This window comes from Cetorhinus maximus, chromosome 13, assembly GCF_964194155.1.
Source record: "Cetorhinus maximus chromosome 13, sCetMax3.hap1.1, whole genome shotgun sequence".
NCBI classification, from domain to species: domain Eukaryota; kingdom Metazoa; phylum Chordata; class Chondrichthyes; order Lamniformes; family Cetorhinidae; genus Cetorhinus; species Cetorhinus maximus.
The window spans coordinates 26183780-26204573 of record NC_135891.1 but is presented as its reverse complement, the minus strand read 5'-3'; the positions used below and the strand labels follow the sequence as shown (position 1 = coordinate 26204573).

Genomic DNA, 20794 nt, shown 5'->3' with positions numbered 1-20794 from the left:
GCTGCCTTTTTTTCCCAAAGGAAAATAAACCCAACCTGCTCATCGTTTCCTGATCCATTTTTGTACCATCCTTATAAATCTTTTTTGCACCTTCTTCAGTCTCTCTATATCCTTTTTAGAATATGGCAACCAAAATTATACCAAGTATTCTAAGTGTGATCTAACCAAAGTTTGATACTGGTTTAACGTAATTTCCCTACTTTTTAATTCTATCACAGAATCACACAGTGCAGAAGAGGCCCTTCGGCCCATCGAGTCTGCATCGACATGTGAGAAACACCTGACCTACCTACCTAATCCCATTTACCAGCACTTGGTCCATAGCCTTGAATGTTATGAAGTGCCAAACGCTCATCGAGATACTTTTTAAAGGATGTGAGGCAACCCGCCTCCACCACCCTCCCAGGCAGCGCATTCCAGACCATCACCACCCTCTGGGTAAAAAAGTTTTTCCTCACATCTTTCCTAAACCTCCTGCCCCTCACCTTGAACTTATGTCCCCTAGTGACTGACTCTTCAACTAAGGGTAACAGCTGCTCCCTATCCACCCTGTCCATGCCCCATATAATCTTGTACACCTCGGTCAGGTCATCCCTCAGTCTTCAACTCCAGAAGCAACTCCATTTTTCAACAATGATCTCAGCAATACAAAGATATAAAAGGACACAATGAGTTGAAGTCATGGGAGAAGATACACCAGTACCAGGAAACAAATGATTCCCGGAAATATCCTTTTCCTACAGTCAGGAAGATGCAAAGCTTTGCAGGTCAGGGGGAAATTGGGGCAGTGGAATTTGTTTTGGATTGCTCAGCCAAAAACCTAGCACAGGCATATGACTAACTAGGTAGTTTTGTGTTGTAAGCATCTACAGTTTTCAATCTGCTGCTGGGACATTTCTTATTATAAGATCCTGGTATAAATGTGTCCTATCCCCTGACAGAAATCAGATAACGGCAAAAGTCCAGCTGTTTCGATAATATAGGTGAAATATTGATTTCAAGGTCCATTCTTCACAAAGAGCCTTAAGATCAAAATTATCTTTTAGATAAAGCACACAGGTGATTTTACATTTTTACCACTATGATTTTCATGAGACCAGGTGCTGTATTACACGTTGTTCAATGAGAAAAAATAGGTGATAGATTAAAGGTGAAAAATTTCAGGACAGGAAAAGAACAATGAAAAGTATTTACCTCAAATCGTGAAATTCAACCCGAGTGATTCTAGGATGCAAATACGTTGATTTTTAAAAGGTGGGAATGCAGGCAGAAAAGGCCTTAAAAAAATAACTGGGGATTTAATTTTTACACATAAGTATTTTTAACATAAAAACAAATAAATTATTTTGAATTTATGCAAGATATTGATTAGGTCACAACTGGAGTATTGTGTGCAATTGGCAACCTTTTGTAAGATGGATATTAAAGCTTTGGAAAGTATACAGTGAACATTTACTAGAATGATACCAAGAATGAAAGGTTCTAATTATGAAGAATGACTTGATTAATTGAGATCTTTTCACTGGAGTAGGTTAAGGAGATGGGGAATCTGATATTTTTTAAATTGTGGGAGGTTTTGAATAGGCTCATAGTGAAAGATTGTTGGTGAATTGGTAATAATGGAGCTTCCACTCAGGATTTCTATTAGAATAATGAAAAGGAGAGTTAGGAGAATTTAATTTTTCACACGTAGGGTTATTAGGACCTGGAGGGCTTTACTAGAAACAACTGCCGTGGCAGCCACTACGGTCAGGATTTTGCCAGCCCCGGGGTAGTGGGCTGAGAATAGGCGCGGTCAGCAAAATAATGGAAGTGTCCTGTGATGGTTCTCCAATGCAGCCCCTCCACTGGAGCAGTTTCCTTGTGGCCGAACCAGTTACCTTTTGGCTGCCCACCGAATGGAGACGGGTGGTCTATTTAAATAATTAAAGGCCCTATTAAGGGCAGTTTCCCCAGGCACTGGCATTTTGTCAGCAATGGAGTGACTTGCTGCCATGTGGGGAGGCTGCCAGCTTCATGGAAGACCTGGGGTCCATCAGAGCTGGAAGATCCAGGGCTCAAAGAGAGGGCTGCGGGGAGGGAAGGCACCCCCATCCATTGGGCCACCCGGTGGGGCTTGCCTGCCAGCCCAGCGATCTGAGGCTTTAGAGCTGCCAGCCTTACGGTTGGGCCGACAGCATCTAAATCCCGCCTGCTGTCCTTAATTGGATGCTGAGCCAGGAGGCAGCCAATTAGGAAGCCGCCTATGGGAAAATAACTGAGCTGATACCAGTGCCAGCAATTGCGTGGCCCCCATTTCGTCCTGATGCAGGGTCCCGAAGCTCTTGGTGAAAGCCTAGCCCATAACATCATTTTTATAGACAGTTTGGTAAGGCTTTAAAAAATGTAATAGTGTATACGAAAAGGGAAAGGAATTAAGAGTTACTGTCGACCATTCCAGTTGAAACACCAACTTGGACATAATGAGCTGAGTGTTCTCCCTCAATGATGTAATTCCTATGATTCTGTGTCACATTAAATCGTATATTCATTACAAGAAATGAATATCATGCTTTGGATGAAATTAGTACCTACCACTCACAAACAGTACATAAATGTGGTTGCAGCTTCAATGCCATTAGAATGTCTGTGGTATACATTTTAGAGAGATAAACTTAAGCTAGATCAACAAAATATTCTGCTGTTATTCTTGCATTATTTAGTTATAATTTAGAAAATACTGTGGTGCTATTTGACATGTTAACATGGTCGAGTTCAAGATACAACTCAGCAGCTGGAACAAAGCAGAATTTATAAATATACCACTTTAGAATGATGAAGGGCTCCAGTACTGTTTTTTTACTTATCCCACATACTGTGCATTGTAATGGAATATATCGGTATTCATGAAATTCATCATTCACGAGTAATGTGGTAATTAATGGATCTATGGTGGAACACGAGACAAAGAATTATTTCTGAATGCTTTAATTAGCTTGAAGCCCTCTTTTCACTAAAGGGTCTAGTAGATCATTCATTATGTCCATTAGCAGGTAGAACCTGCAGCAGAGCACCACGCTGTAAATATAACAGCATTAAAAAAGCAACACTCACAAATCTCATTGTGTCTGTTGATTAATTAATGTACTCATTTATTTTTTAACGCCTGTTATCTTAGCATTGAAAATCAACAAAATGATAGTTTGCTAGTCAAAAACAGTGCTCAGGGAGCAAGGATTGTTTCAGTTTATTTCAATCCAGACTTAAAGAAAAAAGATACACTTACTAAAAGAGGCAGAAGCACGTTTTGCTGCTAATGAATCCCTTTTCAGTTATTAATTTGTGAACCTCTCAACTGATGTATCTCATATTATTTCATATCAGTGGGTGAATTTCCTGTACCCCAGCTGTTTTTGAGCTGGAAGGATCAATATATAAATTATGGAGCCTGTCTAGGGGATCCTTCTCAACACTGCATTTATTTTGCAGTTCCACAATAGAAAGTATGTGGTAATTCTTGACTAAACTACCTCAATTATACTGCAGGGAAGTCTCACCAATTTTTTTTAATGGATGTGGGCTTCGCTGGCTAGGCCAGCATTTATTGCCCATCCCCAATTGCCCTTGAGAAGGAGGTGGTGAGCTGCCTTCTTGAACTGCTGCAGTCCATGTGGTGTAGTTACACACCTACAGTGCTGTTAGCGAGGATGTTCCAGTATTTTGACCCAGCGAAAGTGAAGGAACGGCAATATATTTCCAAGTCAGGAAGGTGAGTGACTTGGAGGGGAACCTCCAAGCGGTGGTGTTCCCATGTATCTGCTGCCCTTGTCCTTCTAGGTGGTACCGGTCGTGGGTTTGGGAGGTGCTGTCTAAGGAGCCTTGGTGTGTCTCTGCAGTGCGCCTCGTAGATGGTACACACTGCTACCACTGAGCATCGGTGGTGGAGGGAGTGAATGTTTGTGGATGTGGTGCCACTCAAGCGGGCTGCTTTGTCCTGGATGGTGTCAAGCTTCTTGAGTGTTGTTGGAGCTGCACTCAACCAGGCAAAGGGAGAGTGTTACATCACACTTCTGACTTGTGCCTTGTAGATTGTGGACAGGCTTTGGGGAGTCAGGAGATGTTACTTGCCGCAGGATTCCTAGCCTCTGACCTGCTGTTGTAGCCACAGTGTTTATATGGCTGGTCCAGTTCAGTTTCTGGTCAATGGTAACCCCCAGGATGTTGATAGTGGGGGATTCAGTGATGGTAATGCCATTGAATGTCAACAGGTGACGGTTAGATTCACTCTTGTTGGAGGTGGTCATTACCTGGCACATGAGCGGTGCGAATATTACTTGCCACTTGTTAGCCTGGATGTTGTCCAGGTTATGCTGCATTTGGACATGGACTGCTTAAGTATCTGAGGAGTTGTGAGTGTTGCTGTGCAATCATTCGCCAACATCCCCACTTCTGACCTCATGATGGAAGGAAAGTCATTGATGTAGCAGCTGAAGATGGTTAAGCTGAGGACACTACTCTGAGGAACTCCTGGATCTCGTAGTAATGTCCTGGGACTGTGATGACTGACCTCCAACAACCACAACCACCTTCCTGTGTGCTAGATATGACTGCAACCAGTGGAGTTTTTCTCCCCGATTCCCATTGACTCCAGTTTTGCTCGGACTCCTTGATGCCACACTCGGTCAAAAGCGGCCTTGATGTCAACAGCAGTCGCTCTCACCTCACCTCGGGAGTTCAGCTCTTTTGTCCATGTTTGAACAAAGGCTGTAATGAGGTCAGGAGCTGAGTAGCCCTGATGGAACCCAAGCTGAGTGTCAGTGAGCAGGTTATTGCTAAGCAAGTGCCACTTGGTATCACTGTTGATGACCCCTTCCATAACTTTACTGATGATCAAGAATAGACTGATGGGGCGGTAATTGGCTAGGTTGGATTTGTCCTGCTTTTTGTGTACGGGACATACCTGGGCAATTTTCCACATTGCTTGGTGGGTGCCAGTGTTGTAGCTGTACTGGAACAGCTTGTTTAGGGGCACGACAAGATCTGGAGCACAAGTCTTCAGTACTATTGTCGGAATATTGTCAGGGCCCATAGACTTTGCAGCATCCAGTGTCTTCAGCCATTTCTTGATATCATGTGGAGTGAATCAAATTGGCTGAAGACTGGCATCTGCGGTGCTGGAGACCTCCGTAGGAGGCCAAGATGGGTCATCCACTCGGCATTTCTGGCTGAAGATTGTAGCAAATGCTTCAGCCTTATCTTTTGCACTGCTGTGTTGGGCTCCCCCATCATTGAGGATGGGGATATTTGTGGAGCCTCCTCCTCCAATGAGTTATTTAATTGCCCGCCAGCATTCACGGCTGGATGTGGCAGGACTGCAGAGCTTAGATCAAATCTGTTGGTTATGGAATCGCTTAGATCTGTCAATCACTTGCAGCTTATGCTGTTTGACATGCAAGTAGTCCTGTGTTGTAGCTTCACCAGGTTGACACCTCATTTTTAGATATGCCTGGTGCTGCCCCTGGCATGCCCCCTGAACTCTTCATTGAACTAGGGTTGATCCCCTAGCTTGATGGTAATGATAGAGTGGGGGATAAGCCAGGCCATGAGGTTACAAATTGTGTTCGAGTACAATTCTGCTGCTGCTGATGGCCCACAGCGCTTCACGGTTGCCCAGGCTTGAGTTGCTAGATCTGTTCGAAATCTGCCCCATTTAGCACGGTGGTAGTGCCACACAACACGACAGAGGGTATCCTCAATGTGAAGACGGGACTTTGTCTCTACAATGACTGTGCAGTGGTCACTCCTACTGATACTGCTATGAACAGCTGCATCTGTGGCAGGCAGGTTGGTGAGGATGAGGTCAAGTGTTTTTTTCCCTCTTGTTGGTTCCCTAACCACCTGCCACAGACCCAGTCTAGCAGATATGTCCTTTACTGACTGAACTGGTCGAGTCCTAGTGGTTCTACCGAACCTTTGAGGCTTTTTAGCAATTTGACACAACTTAAGTGGCTTGCTAGGCCATTTCAGAAGGCGTTTAAGAGTCAGCCACATTGCTGTGGGTCATGTAGGCCAGACCAGGTAAGGATAACAGATTTCCTTCCCTAAAGGACACGGGTGAACCAGATGGGTTTTTACGACAATCGACAATGGTTTCGTGGTCATCATTAGACTTTTAGTTCCAGAGTTTTATTGGGTTCAAATTTCACCATCTGCCATGGTGGGATTCTAACCCAGGTCCCCATAACATTACCCTGGGTCTCTGGATTACTAGTCCAGCAACAATGCCACTATGTCACTGCCTCCCCTGGACAAACATATAGAGGTAACAGCAAAAAAATGACTTCCAGCTTCCACAGTCCAGTTTCTAGCCTGACAGCAATTCAAGGAGTTTCAGAAAGATCATGCTTTGTTACTCAAGTTTTAACTCGCTTCAGGTTTTAATCCTTTAAGAGGGCTGTTTTATCTTTCACAGATTCTGACAGGGAGATTATATCTAATGAAATCAAACAAAGAAGAAAACATGCAGATGGAAGGCCGAAGGGAAAACTGAGGTGTCAAGGTGGCTGTGAAGAGGTGAGGTTCCTTTTGAGTTTTACTTCTATCCCAAACATTTCCAGTAATAGCTGTAGGTGGTCTACAAAGTCAGAATAAATACAGCAAAAAAACACTGGACTTTATTTATAGCCTAATTTATCAATTTAATCTTAAAAGGTGTATCATTTAGAATATATATTTAGAAAAGAATTTCCTACTTGCAATCATGGAAAGAAAATGTGGAGTGCACAGCAGTGCCCATAGAATCCACTTTACAAAAAAAATGTTCAGAATAGTTTGAGTTGTGAACTAAGATTGCAGAATTAAAGCTATCATCATTATTCTGGAAGATATGATGAACTGAATCGCTGTGATCATTTTGCATCTGTACTAGTAGGATAGCCTACATCTTAACAAACGTGGGATTGCATTGTTGCAAGGAGTAAACTAGAGCTGTGGAAAAGGGCTTAGATCAATGTGGCAAAGAAAGGTTAAAGCATGAGAGTTGACGAGGCTGCTTGGAAGTAAAGCTAAGCTTTAAGCCATGAGGAGGTAGAGAGTTGAAAGAGCCCAACCAAAAAAGAAAAGCCACAAAATTGGGCTCTGGAGTGCCATTAGTTTCGGTGATACAGGAACCAGTTACAAACATACGAATTAGGAGCAGGAGTAGGCCACTCGGCCCCTCAAGCCTGCTCCGCCATTCAATAAGATCATGGCTGACCTGAATGTAACCTCAACCCCACATCCCTGCCTACCTCCTATAACCTGTTCCTCCCTTGTTAGCCAATAATCTATCTAGCTCTGCCTTAAAGATATTCAAAGCCTCTGCTTTCATCGACTTTTAGGGAAGAGAGTTCCAAAGACTCACGACCCTCTGAGAGAAAAAAATTTCTCCTCATCTCTGTCTTAAATGAGCGACCCCTTATTTTTAAACAGTGACCCCTAGTTCTAGATTCGCCCACAAGAGGAAACATCCTCTCCACATCCTCTGCCAAGACCCCTCAGGATGTTAAAGGTTTCAATTAAGTCACCTCTTACTCTTCTAAATTCCAGTGGATACAAGCCTAACCTGTCCAACCTTTCCTCATAAGACAACCCACCCATTTCTGGTACTGGTCTATCAAATCGTCTCTGAACTGCTTCTAATGCATTTACATCTATCTTTAAATAAGGAGACCAGTACGGTACACAATACTCCAGATGTGGTCTCACCAGTGCCCTGTACAACTGAAGCATAACCTCCCTACTTTTGTAGTCAATTCCCCTCACAATAAATGATAACATTCTATTAGCTTTCCTAATTACCTGCTGTACCTGCATACTAACCTTTTGTGATTCATGCACTGGGACACCCAGATCCCTCTGAATCTCAGAGCTCTGCAATCTCTCACCATTTAGATAATAAGCTTTTTTTTATTCTTCCTGCAAAAATGAACAATTTCGCATTTGCCCACATTATACTCCATTTGTCAAATCTTTGCCCACTCACTTAAACTATCTATATCACTTTGTAGCCTCCTTACGTCCTCTTCACAATTTGCTTTCCTACCAGTTTATTTTTTTTAAAAAGGTGGATGGTCTGCTCCCAACCATTTCCAGTGTGACTTGCAGTAATCATTGTGAAGGATGATAGTGCAGACGTGTGTGATAAGTATGCAGAATGGTCAGTTTGTGATGTCAATCAATGTGTAACGTTGATTTAATACCTGACCTGCAGTTTTATACTTCTGTGCTCCTCAGCTGAACAAGGAACCATAGCCCCCACCTCGCAGGCGTACACACAATTACTATTTAAAGGATCAGTATTTAATTTGCATGTTAGGTGCTTTAGATATTTACTCGCTACTGCCAAATTAATGGAAGTACTGTGTCGTTGGAGGGGCTGACAGATATCTTTAAGTCAGACGAAAGTAATGCTGGATCCTTTGGAAGAAGTTGTGTGGTTTTAAAATGTCGCTGACTACACAACTTGTCCCAGTCATGGGGGCTAGAATTACAGTTCCATTTGGGCTGTAGCATAACAGAGTTGGAGCAGATGCAGCAGAGAAAAGAAGTGTGGAGGGAGGAGGAGGGCCCTCCACAGGGAATCTTACCCACCTAAGGTCTTCAGAGAGCACTTCCACCTGCACCTCAGCCAAGAGCAGTGTTTGTGGCACCTGTACTTCACCAATGAGAGTGGTCGCAAAGCAATACCATCTGGTCAAACTGGACCTGCAGTCTCAGAGCAGGGGGTAGGATGGCGCTGCCTGTGGCTGTCACAGTTCATGTGGCCTTCAATTTCTACACCAGCATATCCTTCCACGCTGGATTCAGTGAGATCGCCGACATATTGCAGTTCACTATCCATTACTGCATCCGGGAGGTGACAGAGGCTCTGGATGCCAGGAGACAGGACCTCATTGTTTTCTGTCAAAGCAAGGAGAAGCAGGAGGAGCAGGTATGTGGCTTTGCCAGGATAATGGGCTTCCTAATGGTGCAGGGAGCCTTTGACTGTACTCACATGACCTTGCAAGCACCATATCTCACTGGGAGGATGTACCACAACTGCAAAGGTATGCCACACACTCAGCATCAGAACACACACATCATGTTGGTGAATGCGTGCTCTCCTGACAGCAGTCATGATGTTTTCATCTTGCACGATTCTGCCATTCCCACCATATTTTAGTCACCACATTGAACCAGAGGGTGGCTGCTCGGCAACAAACATTACTTGCTGTAGTTAACGACTTCCCTCTATGACCAAACCATTCTTGGACAGTGCTCCCACACTGAGAACCATGCTGCAACCGGGACTGTCATGGAGCAGATCATCAGCAACAGAAGTAACAGTCCTGCTACCTGAACCAAGAGAGGGTGTTCCCCTGTACTTGGCAAATGTGCCTTCTGATTTGTGGTGGTCTGCTGCATCCTCCACAACCAGGTCATCTTACTATCTCCCCTTGCTTCTGCAGGTACATCGGGGAAACAGCCAATCGAGTCCACGACTCAGGAGCTCCAAACAAGCCTCAAAGAAACCTCTGAAGAGGAATCTGGAGGCACCATCCTTTAAGTCCTGTCACAGCGCTCACCTACACCCTCCAACAATGCAAAGACACACACCTCTGTGGGACCTAGCTTTAGAGTACCCTTGGGATTACAATCTGGTGAGCACATCGCACTGTCTGATCCACACGGCGGCAGGGACTTCTCAGGTCTTTGGCACTCAGCAGATTTCTGACATCCAGCAGTCCTCTGAGTCTGAGTCAGATGATGAGCCTCTGAACTTAGCCATACCTCAGTTGTTGGAGCTGCTAAGGCAAGCTCAGGAACATCAGGAAAGGATGTCTGCTGCACTCCTCAGATTACAAAGCACAATGGAGGAGCCTGTCCATCTTCAGCCTGAGGTGATAGCGCCGGCATGCCAATGCACCGAGGTCAACACTAGTAGGATGGCAGCCGCCATGGAGACCTTGGTCCATGACGTCACTCCTGCACTGCAGCATGGGCTGAACTCCATCGCTGATGCCATAGTTGGCCTCCAACAGTGTTAACGTGAGAGGGGTGTGGGGCAGCCCGATCTCACTGCAGCTACCCCTTCTCCTCAAGGAGTTAGCCATGGGCCCTTGAGCACCCATAGGGAGGAGGATCAGCAGGTGCATACCCGGGGCCATCCACCCAGGTATTCCAGGAGTGTCCAGCCGATCCAGATCCCCTCTTCCAGTTCCAGCTCTGCACACCGAGGAGGGTGGCACTACGACACAGCAGGACCCTGAAAGCAGGCCGGCGCCCTCCAGGTTTTTGCCCTCCAGAGCATGCCTGCCAAGGTCATCACAGACAAGGTGGAGCAGTCAGCAGGCTGCCTCCACCTCCACTGTGGCTGCCTGGGGAGCACCAAGATGCAGCAGCAGGGTTAGGAAAGTTAAGAAGATGTAGTTGCACAGCCTGGGCACAGGTGTTAATCGCTTGTACATAATATTCACTATTGGAAATAAACTCCCAAGCCTGTCTCCATGCCTATGGCAGTGTTTGTGTCACTCAGATGTGAAACCTTTCTGATAAGGTAAAGGCAGGAATCTCAGTCCAGGGCCTCTTTGCTGTGCTTTGTGCAGCCTTCAGCCCAAAGTGATGGTCCAGACTCTCACTCCCTGGGCACATCACTGATGCCTGCATCTCAATGGTGTTTGTCATTGCTGCCAGAATGTCTGGACTGGCGTCACAGAGTACCATCATTCTCTCTGTGTGCTCTCAGCACCTTTAAGTGGGGCTGGCTTCCATCTCTTCTGCATCTATGACCACTGATGCTGTGCTCCTGAAGGGGTCAGGTGCTGAAGGCTTACAAAGGATCAGGTGCATTTAAAGTTTCACAGCTGCATCTCCATGATATGACCCTGATCACAGAGCGCAAGCGAGCTGCCCTCGGCCAGACAGGAGTCAGACATTCTCAGAGGCTATGTGAAGATCTATGGTGTCTCCTCCCTGCATGTTGTCGTCATCCTCCACAAACCTAGCAGCTATGAAGGCCTCCTGAGCATGCCTGCCTCATCTGGCCAGTGCAATGGCTTCATTGCCGTCATTGTCGCCTTCGAGGACCTCTTCAACCTCATCCCCACTGATGTCCTCCTCACCACAGGAGACCTACAGCTCCTGCATCTCCTCCTCAGCCAGCTCCTTTCCCCATTGCAGCACCAGGTTGTAAAGGGCGCAGCAGGCAACGATGATGCAGGGCTCCACCAGACCGGTCCAGGTGCCGTAACCTCATTTTCAGCATCCCAATGGTTTGCTCCACCAAGGTGTGAGTTGCAGCATGAGCCTCGTTATACCTGCGCTCTGCTGCAGTCTGAGGCCACCGCACAGATGTCATCAGCCACGTCCTCTGCAGGTAGCCCTTGTCCCTGAGGAGCAATCCCTGCAGCCTCTGTGGACCCTGGAAGACATCAGGGATCTGTGACTGACTGAGGATGAAGGAGTCTTGGATACTCCCTGGAAACCAAGCGCAGACCTGCAGGATACGTTTGTGGTGGTTGTACACCAGCTGCACATTCAGTGAATGGAAGCCCTTGTGGATGCCATAGATGACCGCTGGTTGTGATGGAAATCTGAGCACCACATGAGTGCAGTCGATGGCACCCTGAACCTGTGGGAAACCTGAGGCCTGGGCAAATCCAATCGCTTTAGCATCCTGGCTTTCCTGTACCTGGGCGAAATGCACAAAGTTGTGTGCCTTCGTGAAGATGGCGTCTGTGACCTCATGGATGCATTTGTGGGTGGAGGCTTGTGATATCCCACAGAAATCACCTGTGGAGCCCTGAAAGGAGCCACTGGCATAAAAATTCAGTGCCGGGGTCACTTTCACGGCCACTGGCAGTGGATGCTTTCCATGTCCACGGGTCACCAAATCTTGCAGCAGCTGGCAGATGTGACCGACCAGTTCCCTAGACATGCGCAGTCTTCGCCGACACTGGTTCTTGGTCATCTGTAGGAATGAAAGGCGGCATCTATAGACCCTGGGTTTAGCTAGGCGCCGACCAGCGACGGCTCGCTGTGGTTCTTCAGCAGCATGTGTGGGAGCCCCAGCTGCCCATCTTCCAGAGGGTGCTGCTCCCGCCTCTGCGCAGCCAGGCGCTCTGTCATTCTCTTCTCCGTCATCTCTGCTTTCTGTACGCCACAAGGCATACAGCTAGTTCACCAGGCTCTGTGCTCCTGAGGTGGTACTCCTGCAGTATGAACGAGAGAGATGCATGTGTTAGCTCGGGTGTTCTAAGAATCTCTCTTGGTTAAGTCGGAAGGCCCCTTAACGCATCTCGGAAAGTGCTGGTCATGACTGGGGTGGTCAGAGTTTAGTGCGCTGTGTGGCTGCCCGAAACCTCACCCTCTTCTGTCCCACTCCATCTGATCGATTGGCTGTAACTTTGCCCATTGGACTGCGTGCTGTGCTCTCAGCTCAGGCGCAGGCATTCTCCTAACCCACACTGCAAGGCTGCACTGTTAGCTTGAACCATGGGGGAGACTAGCCTAAAACCCAGAATGATGATGTTGCAAGAGGCTGTGAGCATCTCCACCAGTGACTGCTCCATGGCCAGCTTTCGCAAGGAAATTACACAACATATGCAGTCATCCAGCTGTTGTGCAGTCCACTAAAACGCTCATTAGTTTGCAGTCTGTGTTCTAGGGATGAAAAGCTTTGGAACACATGGTGGCACTTTGATGCCTTTGCGATGCTTGAGGGGGCAGATAATCTAGAGACCTGACTCCAAGCGTGTTAATGTGGCTGCGTCTGAACTGTCTCAGCTGTGGTGGAATGGTCACTTTACAAGGTTTCCCTGATGCGTGGCCGCTTCCCTCCCCCACACTCTGCACGTGCTTGTGCACTACCATCAACCACAGGGCAGCCTTTGCTCTCCCTCCCCCCAACTCGCCTCAACCTTGAAGTCCAACAGGCGACCCTCATGAGTGCTGTGCACTCACCTATGAGTTCCCCTCAATGTGCCTTAAATATAGTGTTGTGAAGCACGTCGGCGTGCTCGGACGATCCAATGTGGGGGAATGATTCCAGGAGGCTAGCCTTAATGATATGCAGATGTATTACAATGAGGTTTCCGTCATCAAGAAACGCGGCCCACCATTGACTGGCAGAGCGAACGATTGCAAACTGGTTTCGTGATGTTGTGAAACCGATTTCTTCCGCCCAAAATCTCTAGTAGTGTCCGAAAAGAAAATCATCGTAAAATATAAGATCACAGTGAAGAATGAAAAGGTCAAACAGGTAAATTTGTTTCCTAGGAAGTATGATAACATCAGACGGAGTGTGATCAAGATAAGACGAAGGATTGGAATGGCCACAGATGCAGTTCCAAAATGAAAAAGATTATGATCAACTCAAAATTAGCCATGAAAACAAAGCTGAGAATCCTGGAATGCTACATCACACCAATTTTGACAGATGGAACGGACTGTTGGACGATCAGTGAAGCAATGAAGAGAAGAATTGAGGCTACATTAACAGTTTTTGAGGCAAATAATGAAGATGTCTTGGACAAGTCACACTACCAATAAAGAGGTACTCGTATAACCTGAGATGAAAAGAACTCTGCTGACCAAGATCAGGAAGAGACAGCTGGAATTTCTCAGGCACGTAATAAGAAATCATGATTTAGAAAGTCTGATGCTGATGGGAAAGATTGATGGTAAAAGAGACTGATGTAGATACAGAACAATCTTTTTAAACAGTCTCACAAACTGGATGAATTTATCACCAATAAAGATGATCCACACCTCCAGAACAAGATTAATGTGGAGGTCCATGGTTGCCAATATCCTCTCAGGGCATGATACCTGAAGAGAGAGTGCTCCTATGCAATGGTACCCACAGGAGAGCTGGTTCAAGGCTGCTGACTTTCAGTGGGGAAGACTGCAGGACAACTGTGAGCAGCTCTGGCCATAGACGGCCCCGCTGTGGACAGCACCATCTCTTCACGGCCAGCAATAGTTAGGGCTGGCTGGCTGGCAGGAAAGGCACTGGCTGAGTGGCAGGATGAATTCTGAGTGAGGACGTCAAGTTCTTGCTCCACGGAGCCACTGCTACTCCTTGAGGCAGCAGCTCACTAATGTGTTGGAGGACAGATTGCTGGCCTGCTGTGAGATCCTGCAAGCCCCTTTGCACGCTGGTATCTGAAGCTGTGATGGCCACAAACCTGAGCTTTCACTGCAGCTCCCAGATGTTGGGTGGCTTTTGCTTGTGCTGTAATGGAATCTGAGATATTGGCCATCAGAGGCTGCGTCATGTCTGGGCCCATAAGTGTAGTCATGGAGTTGGCTACCATTTCCACGCTGGAAAGGATGGGCTCCAAGCTCTGGGCAAAACCCTGTGCCAGGTTAATGCTGGACTCCTCCATTCTTTCTGGCAGGTCTCCCAATGCATGCAAGCATTTCAGTGAGTATACCCATCAGTCTTTTTCTGTAGGCTGCTACATCAACGTCTTCACCTGAGTCCTCTGCAACAGGATTCATGCATGACTTTGCTCTCCAGGGAGCTGACACCTGTGCTACCCTTGTCCTCTGCCCTGGCTGCAGGCCAGTCTTTCCTGGTGTTTCCAGCCTCTAAGCCACCGTTTCACGTACATGCAGTATGAACTGGTGCCTGCAGGCCTGAGAGTGAGTGATGGTTTCTACGTCATCACTTTCACCCTGTTCTTCCACCTTTTGTTCCCCACCATGGCCTAGCCAGTGGCAGTTGCTGAGTATTTGGAAGGAAAAAGGCAAAAGGGTTGGGTTGTGGTGGGGACTGGGAGGGAAACAAGAGATGCATGCTTACACTATGTGCAGCTTCTAAATCAACAGAAATTGTACAATGAGGTGGAAAATGGATGGGGGAAGGAGGTTTAGGTATGAGTCACCTTAGATGGCTTCTATCCTGCCATTGACTATGGCCTCGGTCATGATGGAGAGCACCGCCTGCCCCATGAAAATAAGGATGGCAGCTATGCCTGTCCTTGCTGGCTAGGTGCCACTGCCTCCTTTATTATTGTGTTGTTTTGCTGGAGTTGTTCCAATACTGAAGATTGTTAGCTGCAAACATTCTAACTTTATTTTAACATATTTACAGCTATGAGAACATTCCATGCTGCTTTTGCCTAGATTCTCAGACCACATGAGTAATGTCACTTCCTTCTATGGCATCACTGAGTATTACAGTTAACCCTTTAAGAGACTTAGTCTAACACTCCATTATACTACTCCCATGGTTATGCACCACCTTGTTCTGCAAGAGGGAGGGAAATGTGTCAGTGAGTGAAGTGCAATGGTTTTGACTGATGTGATTTTCATGGTTGAATAGTTGACCTTATGTACAAGCAGCGAGATGTAGGTATGAGCCTTGCAACACTGCTGAGTGCGTGAGGTTGAGTTAGAGGTCCAGTTGTAAGGAAATGTCATTTGAGGAGAAATTCACTAACCTTGACCGTTTGTGCGTGGTCATTGAATCTCCTGCAGTACTGCATACAGATCCTTGGAGATACAACACTTTCATTGAATGCAACAGCAATCTACTCCCATTGCCTTCTCAGATTTTGGAGAGCCTTCTGGCTCCCTGTGGCTAGAGGACATCTCTTCCCTTATGTACTATGGCCTCCAGTCCTGTGTCCAAGAACCTTGGACATGCACAATTAGTCAGTCTTCTTCCAGTTCAGACTCTCTTCCCCACCTACTTCCAGCATCTGCTCCACTCAGAATGCATGTCCCCTTTAAGTAGTGCAAAACTGGTTTTAAGTAATGCTAGCCTTGCACGAACATATGCCTCTTGCTGAGGAGTGCAGCCACTCAAGAGCACATTTAAAGCTGGGCAGCACATGGCAATGACTTAAATTAGCAGGCAGCAATTCAATAAGGCCATTTAATAAGATCATGGCTGATATGTTTGTGTTTAGAGTTCTACATTGCCATCTACCCCCAAGGGAATCCTTGTCTAACAAGAATCTTTCTACCTCTGCCTTAAAAATATTCAGTGACCCTGCCTCCAGCACCTTGTGAGGAAGAGAGTTCCAAAGTCGTACAACCCTCTGAGAGAAAAAATTTCTCCTCATTTCTATCCTATCAGGGTGACCCCTAATTTTATAAGAGTGCTGCCTAGTTCTGGATTCACCCACAAGAGGAAACGTCCTTTCCACATCCACCTTGTCAAGACCATTAAGGATCTTATATGCTTCAATCAAGCCACCCCTTACTCTTCTAAACTTCAGAGGAAACAAGCCCAGCCTATCCAACCTACCCTCATAAGACAACTCGCTTATTCCAGGTATCAATCTAGTAACCTCCTCTGAACCGCCTCCAATGAATTTACATCCTTCTTTAAATAAGGAGACCAAAATTGCACACAGTATTTGAGATGCGGTCTCACCAATGCCCTGTATAACTGAAGCATAACATCCTTACTTTTATGTTGAATTCCTCTTGTATTAAAGGATAGCATTCCATTAGCTTTCTTGATTACATGCTGTACCTGCATACTAACCTTTTATGACTCATGCACAAGAATACCTCGATCCCTGTGTACCTTGGAATTCTGCAGTCGTTCTCCATTTAAGTAATACTCTGCTTTTTTATTCTTCCTGCCAGAGTGAAAAACTTCCCATTTTCCCACATTATACTCCGTCTACCAGATTTTTGCCCACTTGCTCAACTTATCTATATCCGCCTACAAACTCATTATGTCTTCTTCACAACGTACTTTCCTACCTATCTTTGTGTCGTCTGCAAATTTAGCTACCATGCCTTTGCTCCTCTCATCTAAGTCATTGACGTAAATTGAAAAAAGTTGAGGTCCCAGCACAGATCCTTGCAGGACTCCACTCCTGCCAGTTAGACAAAGATCCATTTATGCATACTCTGTTTTCTGCCAGCCAGCCAATCTTCTATCCAGGCTAATATATTATCCCCTACACTATGAGCTTTTATTTTCCACAATAACCTTTGATGTTGCACCTTAACAAATGCTTTCTGGAAATCCAAGCAAAGTACGTCTACAGGCTCCCCTCTATCCACTGCACATGTTACTCTTTCAATGAGCTCTAATAAATTGGTTAAACATGATTTCCCTTTCATAAAACCATGCTGACTCTCCCCGATTACCTTGAGCTTTGCTAAGTGCCCAACTATAAACTCTTTAACCTTCCCCATCAAGCTAACTGGCCTATAGTTTCCTGTTTTCTGCCTCCCTCTCTTCTTGAATAGAGGGGTTATATTTGCTACTTTCTAGTCTGATGGAACCTTTCCAGAATCTAGGGAATTTTGCAAAATTAGCACCAACACATCTACTGTTTCGTTAGCCACCTCTTTTAAGACCCGAGGACGAAGTCCACCCGGAGACTTGTCAGCACGCAGCTCCATCAGTTTGCTCAGTACCGCTTCCCTAGTGATTGTAATTTCATCAAGTTCCTCTCTCTCTTCCATCTCCAGATTTACAGCTATTACTGGAATGTTTTTTGTATCCTCTATAGTGAAGATAGAAACAAAATGTTTGTTAATTTCATCTGCCATTTCCTTATTATCTACTATTAGCTCACCATTCTCACCCTTTTAGGGGACCAATACTCACTTTACCTACCATTTTCCTGTTTAAATATCTGTAGAAACTCTTGCTATCCATTTTTACATTTCTTGCTAGCTTCCTCTCATTCTCTAATTTCTCTCCCTTGATTAAGCTTTTAGTTATTCTCTGCCATTCTTTATATTCTGACCAATCATCTGACCTGCCACTTATCTTTATGCAGTTATATGCTTTTTCTTTCAGTTTGATATTTTCCCTAACTTCTTTAGTGAACTGCAGATGGTGGGTCCTCCCTTAAGAATTTTTCTTTTTATTAGGAATATATTTATTCTGCGTATTCTGAAATATCCCCTTAAATGTCTGCCACTGCTTCTCTATTGATCTATCCCCTAGCCTAGTATCCTAGTTCACTTCAGCTAGCTCAGCTTTCATGCCCACATAGTTTTCCTATTTAGATTTAAAATACTGATCTCAGACCCACTCTCCTCCCTTTCAAACTGGATGTAAAATTCAATCATATTGTGGTCGCTGCTACCTTGGGGTGCCTTCACTCTGAGGTCATTAATTAATCCTGTCAGGCTACATAATACCAAGTCTAATATAACCTGCTGTCTGATTGGTTCCAGAACATGCTGCTCCAAGAAACTATCTCGAAAGCATTCTGTGAACTCTTGATCCAGGCTACTACTGTCAATCTGATTTTTTTTCAGTTTATATGTAGATTAAAGTCACCTATGACTTTGCCATCCTTTTATCACAAGCACCCAATGTTGTTTCTTGTATACTTTGTCCTACATTGTGGTTACTGTTATGGGGCCTGTAGACCACCCCCACTAGTGACTTCTTTCCCCTATTATTCCTCATCTCCACCCAAACCGATTCTACATCCTGATCTCCTGAACCAGAGTAATCCCTAACTATTGTACAAATGCCATCCTTGATTAACTGTGCTACCCCTCCACCTTTACCTAGCTTCCTATTCTTCTTGAATGTCATATACCCCTCAATATTCAGGACCCAATCCCAGTCATATTGCAGCCAGGTCTCCGTAATGGCTATCACAGAATCACAGTGCAGAAGAGGCCCTTCGGCCCATCGAGTCTGCACCAACACGTGAGAAACACCTGACCTAACTACCTAATCCCATTTACCAGCTCTTGGCCCATAGCCTTGAATGTTATGACGTGCCAAATGCTCATCCAGGTACTTTTTAAAGGATGTGAGACAACCCGCCTCCACCACCCTCTCAGGCCGTGCATTCCAGACCGTCACCACTCTCTGGGTAAAAAAGTTTTTCCTCACATCCCCCTAAACCTCCTGCCCCTCACCTTGAACTTATGCCCCCTTGTGACTGACCCTTCAACTAAGGGGAACAACTGCTCCCTATCCACCCTGTCCATGCCCCTCATAATCTTGCACAACTCGCCCCTCAGTCTTCTCTGCTCCAACGAAAACAACCCAAGTCTATCCAACCTCTCTTCACAATTTAAATGTTTCATCCCCGGCAACATCCTGGTGAATCTCCTCTGCACCCCCTCCAGTGCAATCACATCCTTCCTATAATGTGGTGACCAGAACTGCACACAGTACTCCAGCTGTGGCCTCACCAAGGTTCTATACAACTCCAACATGACCTCCATACTTTTGTAATCTATGCCTTGATTGATAAAGGCAAGTGTCCCATATGCCTTTTTCACCACCCAACTAACATGCCCCTCTGCTTTCAGAGGTCTATGGGCACACACGCCAAGATCCCTTTGTTCCTCAGAACTTCCTAGTGCCATGTCGTTCATTGAATACTTCCTTGTCAAATTACTCCTTCCAAAGTGTATCACCTCACACTTTTCAGGGTTAAATTCCATCTGCCACTTATCTGCCCATTTGACCATCCCATCTATAACTTCCTGTAGCCCAAGACACTCAACCTCACTGTTAACCACCTGGCCAATTTTTGTGTCATCCGCAAACTTACTAATCCTACCCCCCACGTAGTCATTTATGTCGTTTATATAAATGACAAATAATAGGGGACCGAGCACAGATCCCTACGGTACAGCACTGGACACTGGCTCCCAGTCACTAAAGCATCCTTCTGTCATCACCCTCTGCCTCCTACAACTAGGCCAATTTTGAATCCACCTTATCAAATTACCCCGTATACCATGTGCCTTTGCCTTCTTTATAAGTCTCCCATGTGGGACCTTGTTAAAGGCTTTGCTGAAATCCATATAAACTACCTCAACTGCACTATCCTCATCTACACACCTGGTAACCTCCTCAAAAAATTCAATCAAATTTGTTAGGCATGACCTTCCTCTGACAAAGCCATGCTGGCTATCCCTGATCAAACCTTGCCTCTCCAAGTGGAGATAGATACTCCCCTTCAGAAATTTCTCCAATAGTTTCCCTACCACATACGTGAGACTCCCTGGCCTGTAGTTTCCTGGCTTATCTCTACGACCCTTCTTAAATAGCGGAACCACATTAGCTGTTCTCCAGTCCTCTGGCACCTCCCCTGTGGCCAGAGAGGAATTAAAAATTTGGGCCAGAGCCCTTGTGATCTCCTCCCTTGCCTCCCTCAGCAGTCTGGGACACAACTCATCCGGACCTGGAGATTTGTCCACTTTTAAGCCTGCCAACACCTCCAATACCTTGTCTCTTCCTATATCAGACCATGTTTATTTACTTCAATGTGCACTATCAATCGTTTACTTTGGTATGAATGCTACACGCATTCAGATACAGAGCCTTTAGTTTAGTCTTTTTGTTATCTTTGTGACATCTAGTCTTGATTCTTCGTGCATTCTTAGTTTTTGTCTCTATCCCTTTCTGCCATTCCCTGACTCTCATTTCCCATATTGCTATTTTCTTCATTTACCTTGTCTCTACTCTTTGATATACCGCATCCTTCTACGTTTGATCCCTTGCCCCCACTATTTAGTTTAAAGCCCTCTCTATTTTCCTTGTTATGCAATTTGCAAGAACACTGGTCCCAGCCTGGTTCAGGTGTAGGCCGTCCCAACGGTACAGCCCCCACTTTCCCCAGTACTGGTGCCTGTGCCACACAAATCAGAACCCACTTCTCCCACACCAGTCTTTGGGTCATGTATTCATCTCTCTAATTTTATGTACCCTATGCCAATTTGGTTCAGGTAATAATCCAGAGATTATAACCTTTGAGGTTCTGCTTTTCAATTTAGTGCCTAGGTCCTCATACCCTATGCAGAACCTCATTCCTAGTTCTACTTTGTCAAGGGA

General features: G+C 45.6%; 1 protein-coding gene across 3 annotated transcripts in view; it reads left to right on the top strand.

Moving 5' to 3' along the window:
- Positions 1-20794, top strand: part of LOC144688497 (DNA (cytosine-5)-methyltransferase 3B-like) — a 338320-nt gene that overhangs the window by 70561 nt on the left and 246965 nt on the right. For all 3 annotated transcript variants that reach the window (XM_078555140.1, XM_078555141.1, XM_078555142.1), the window contains one exon: positions 6452-6552. In XM_078555140.1, the coding sequence (XP_078411266.1) occupies positions 6452-6552 (101 nt within the window). The remainder of the gene's footprint in view (positions 1-6451; positions 6553-20794) is intronic.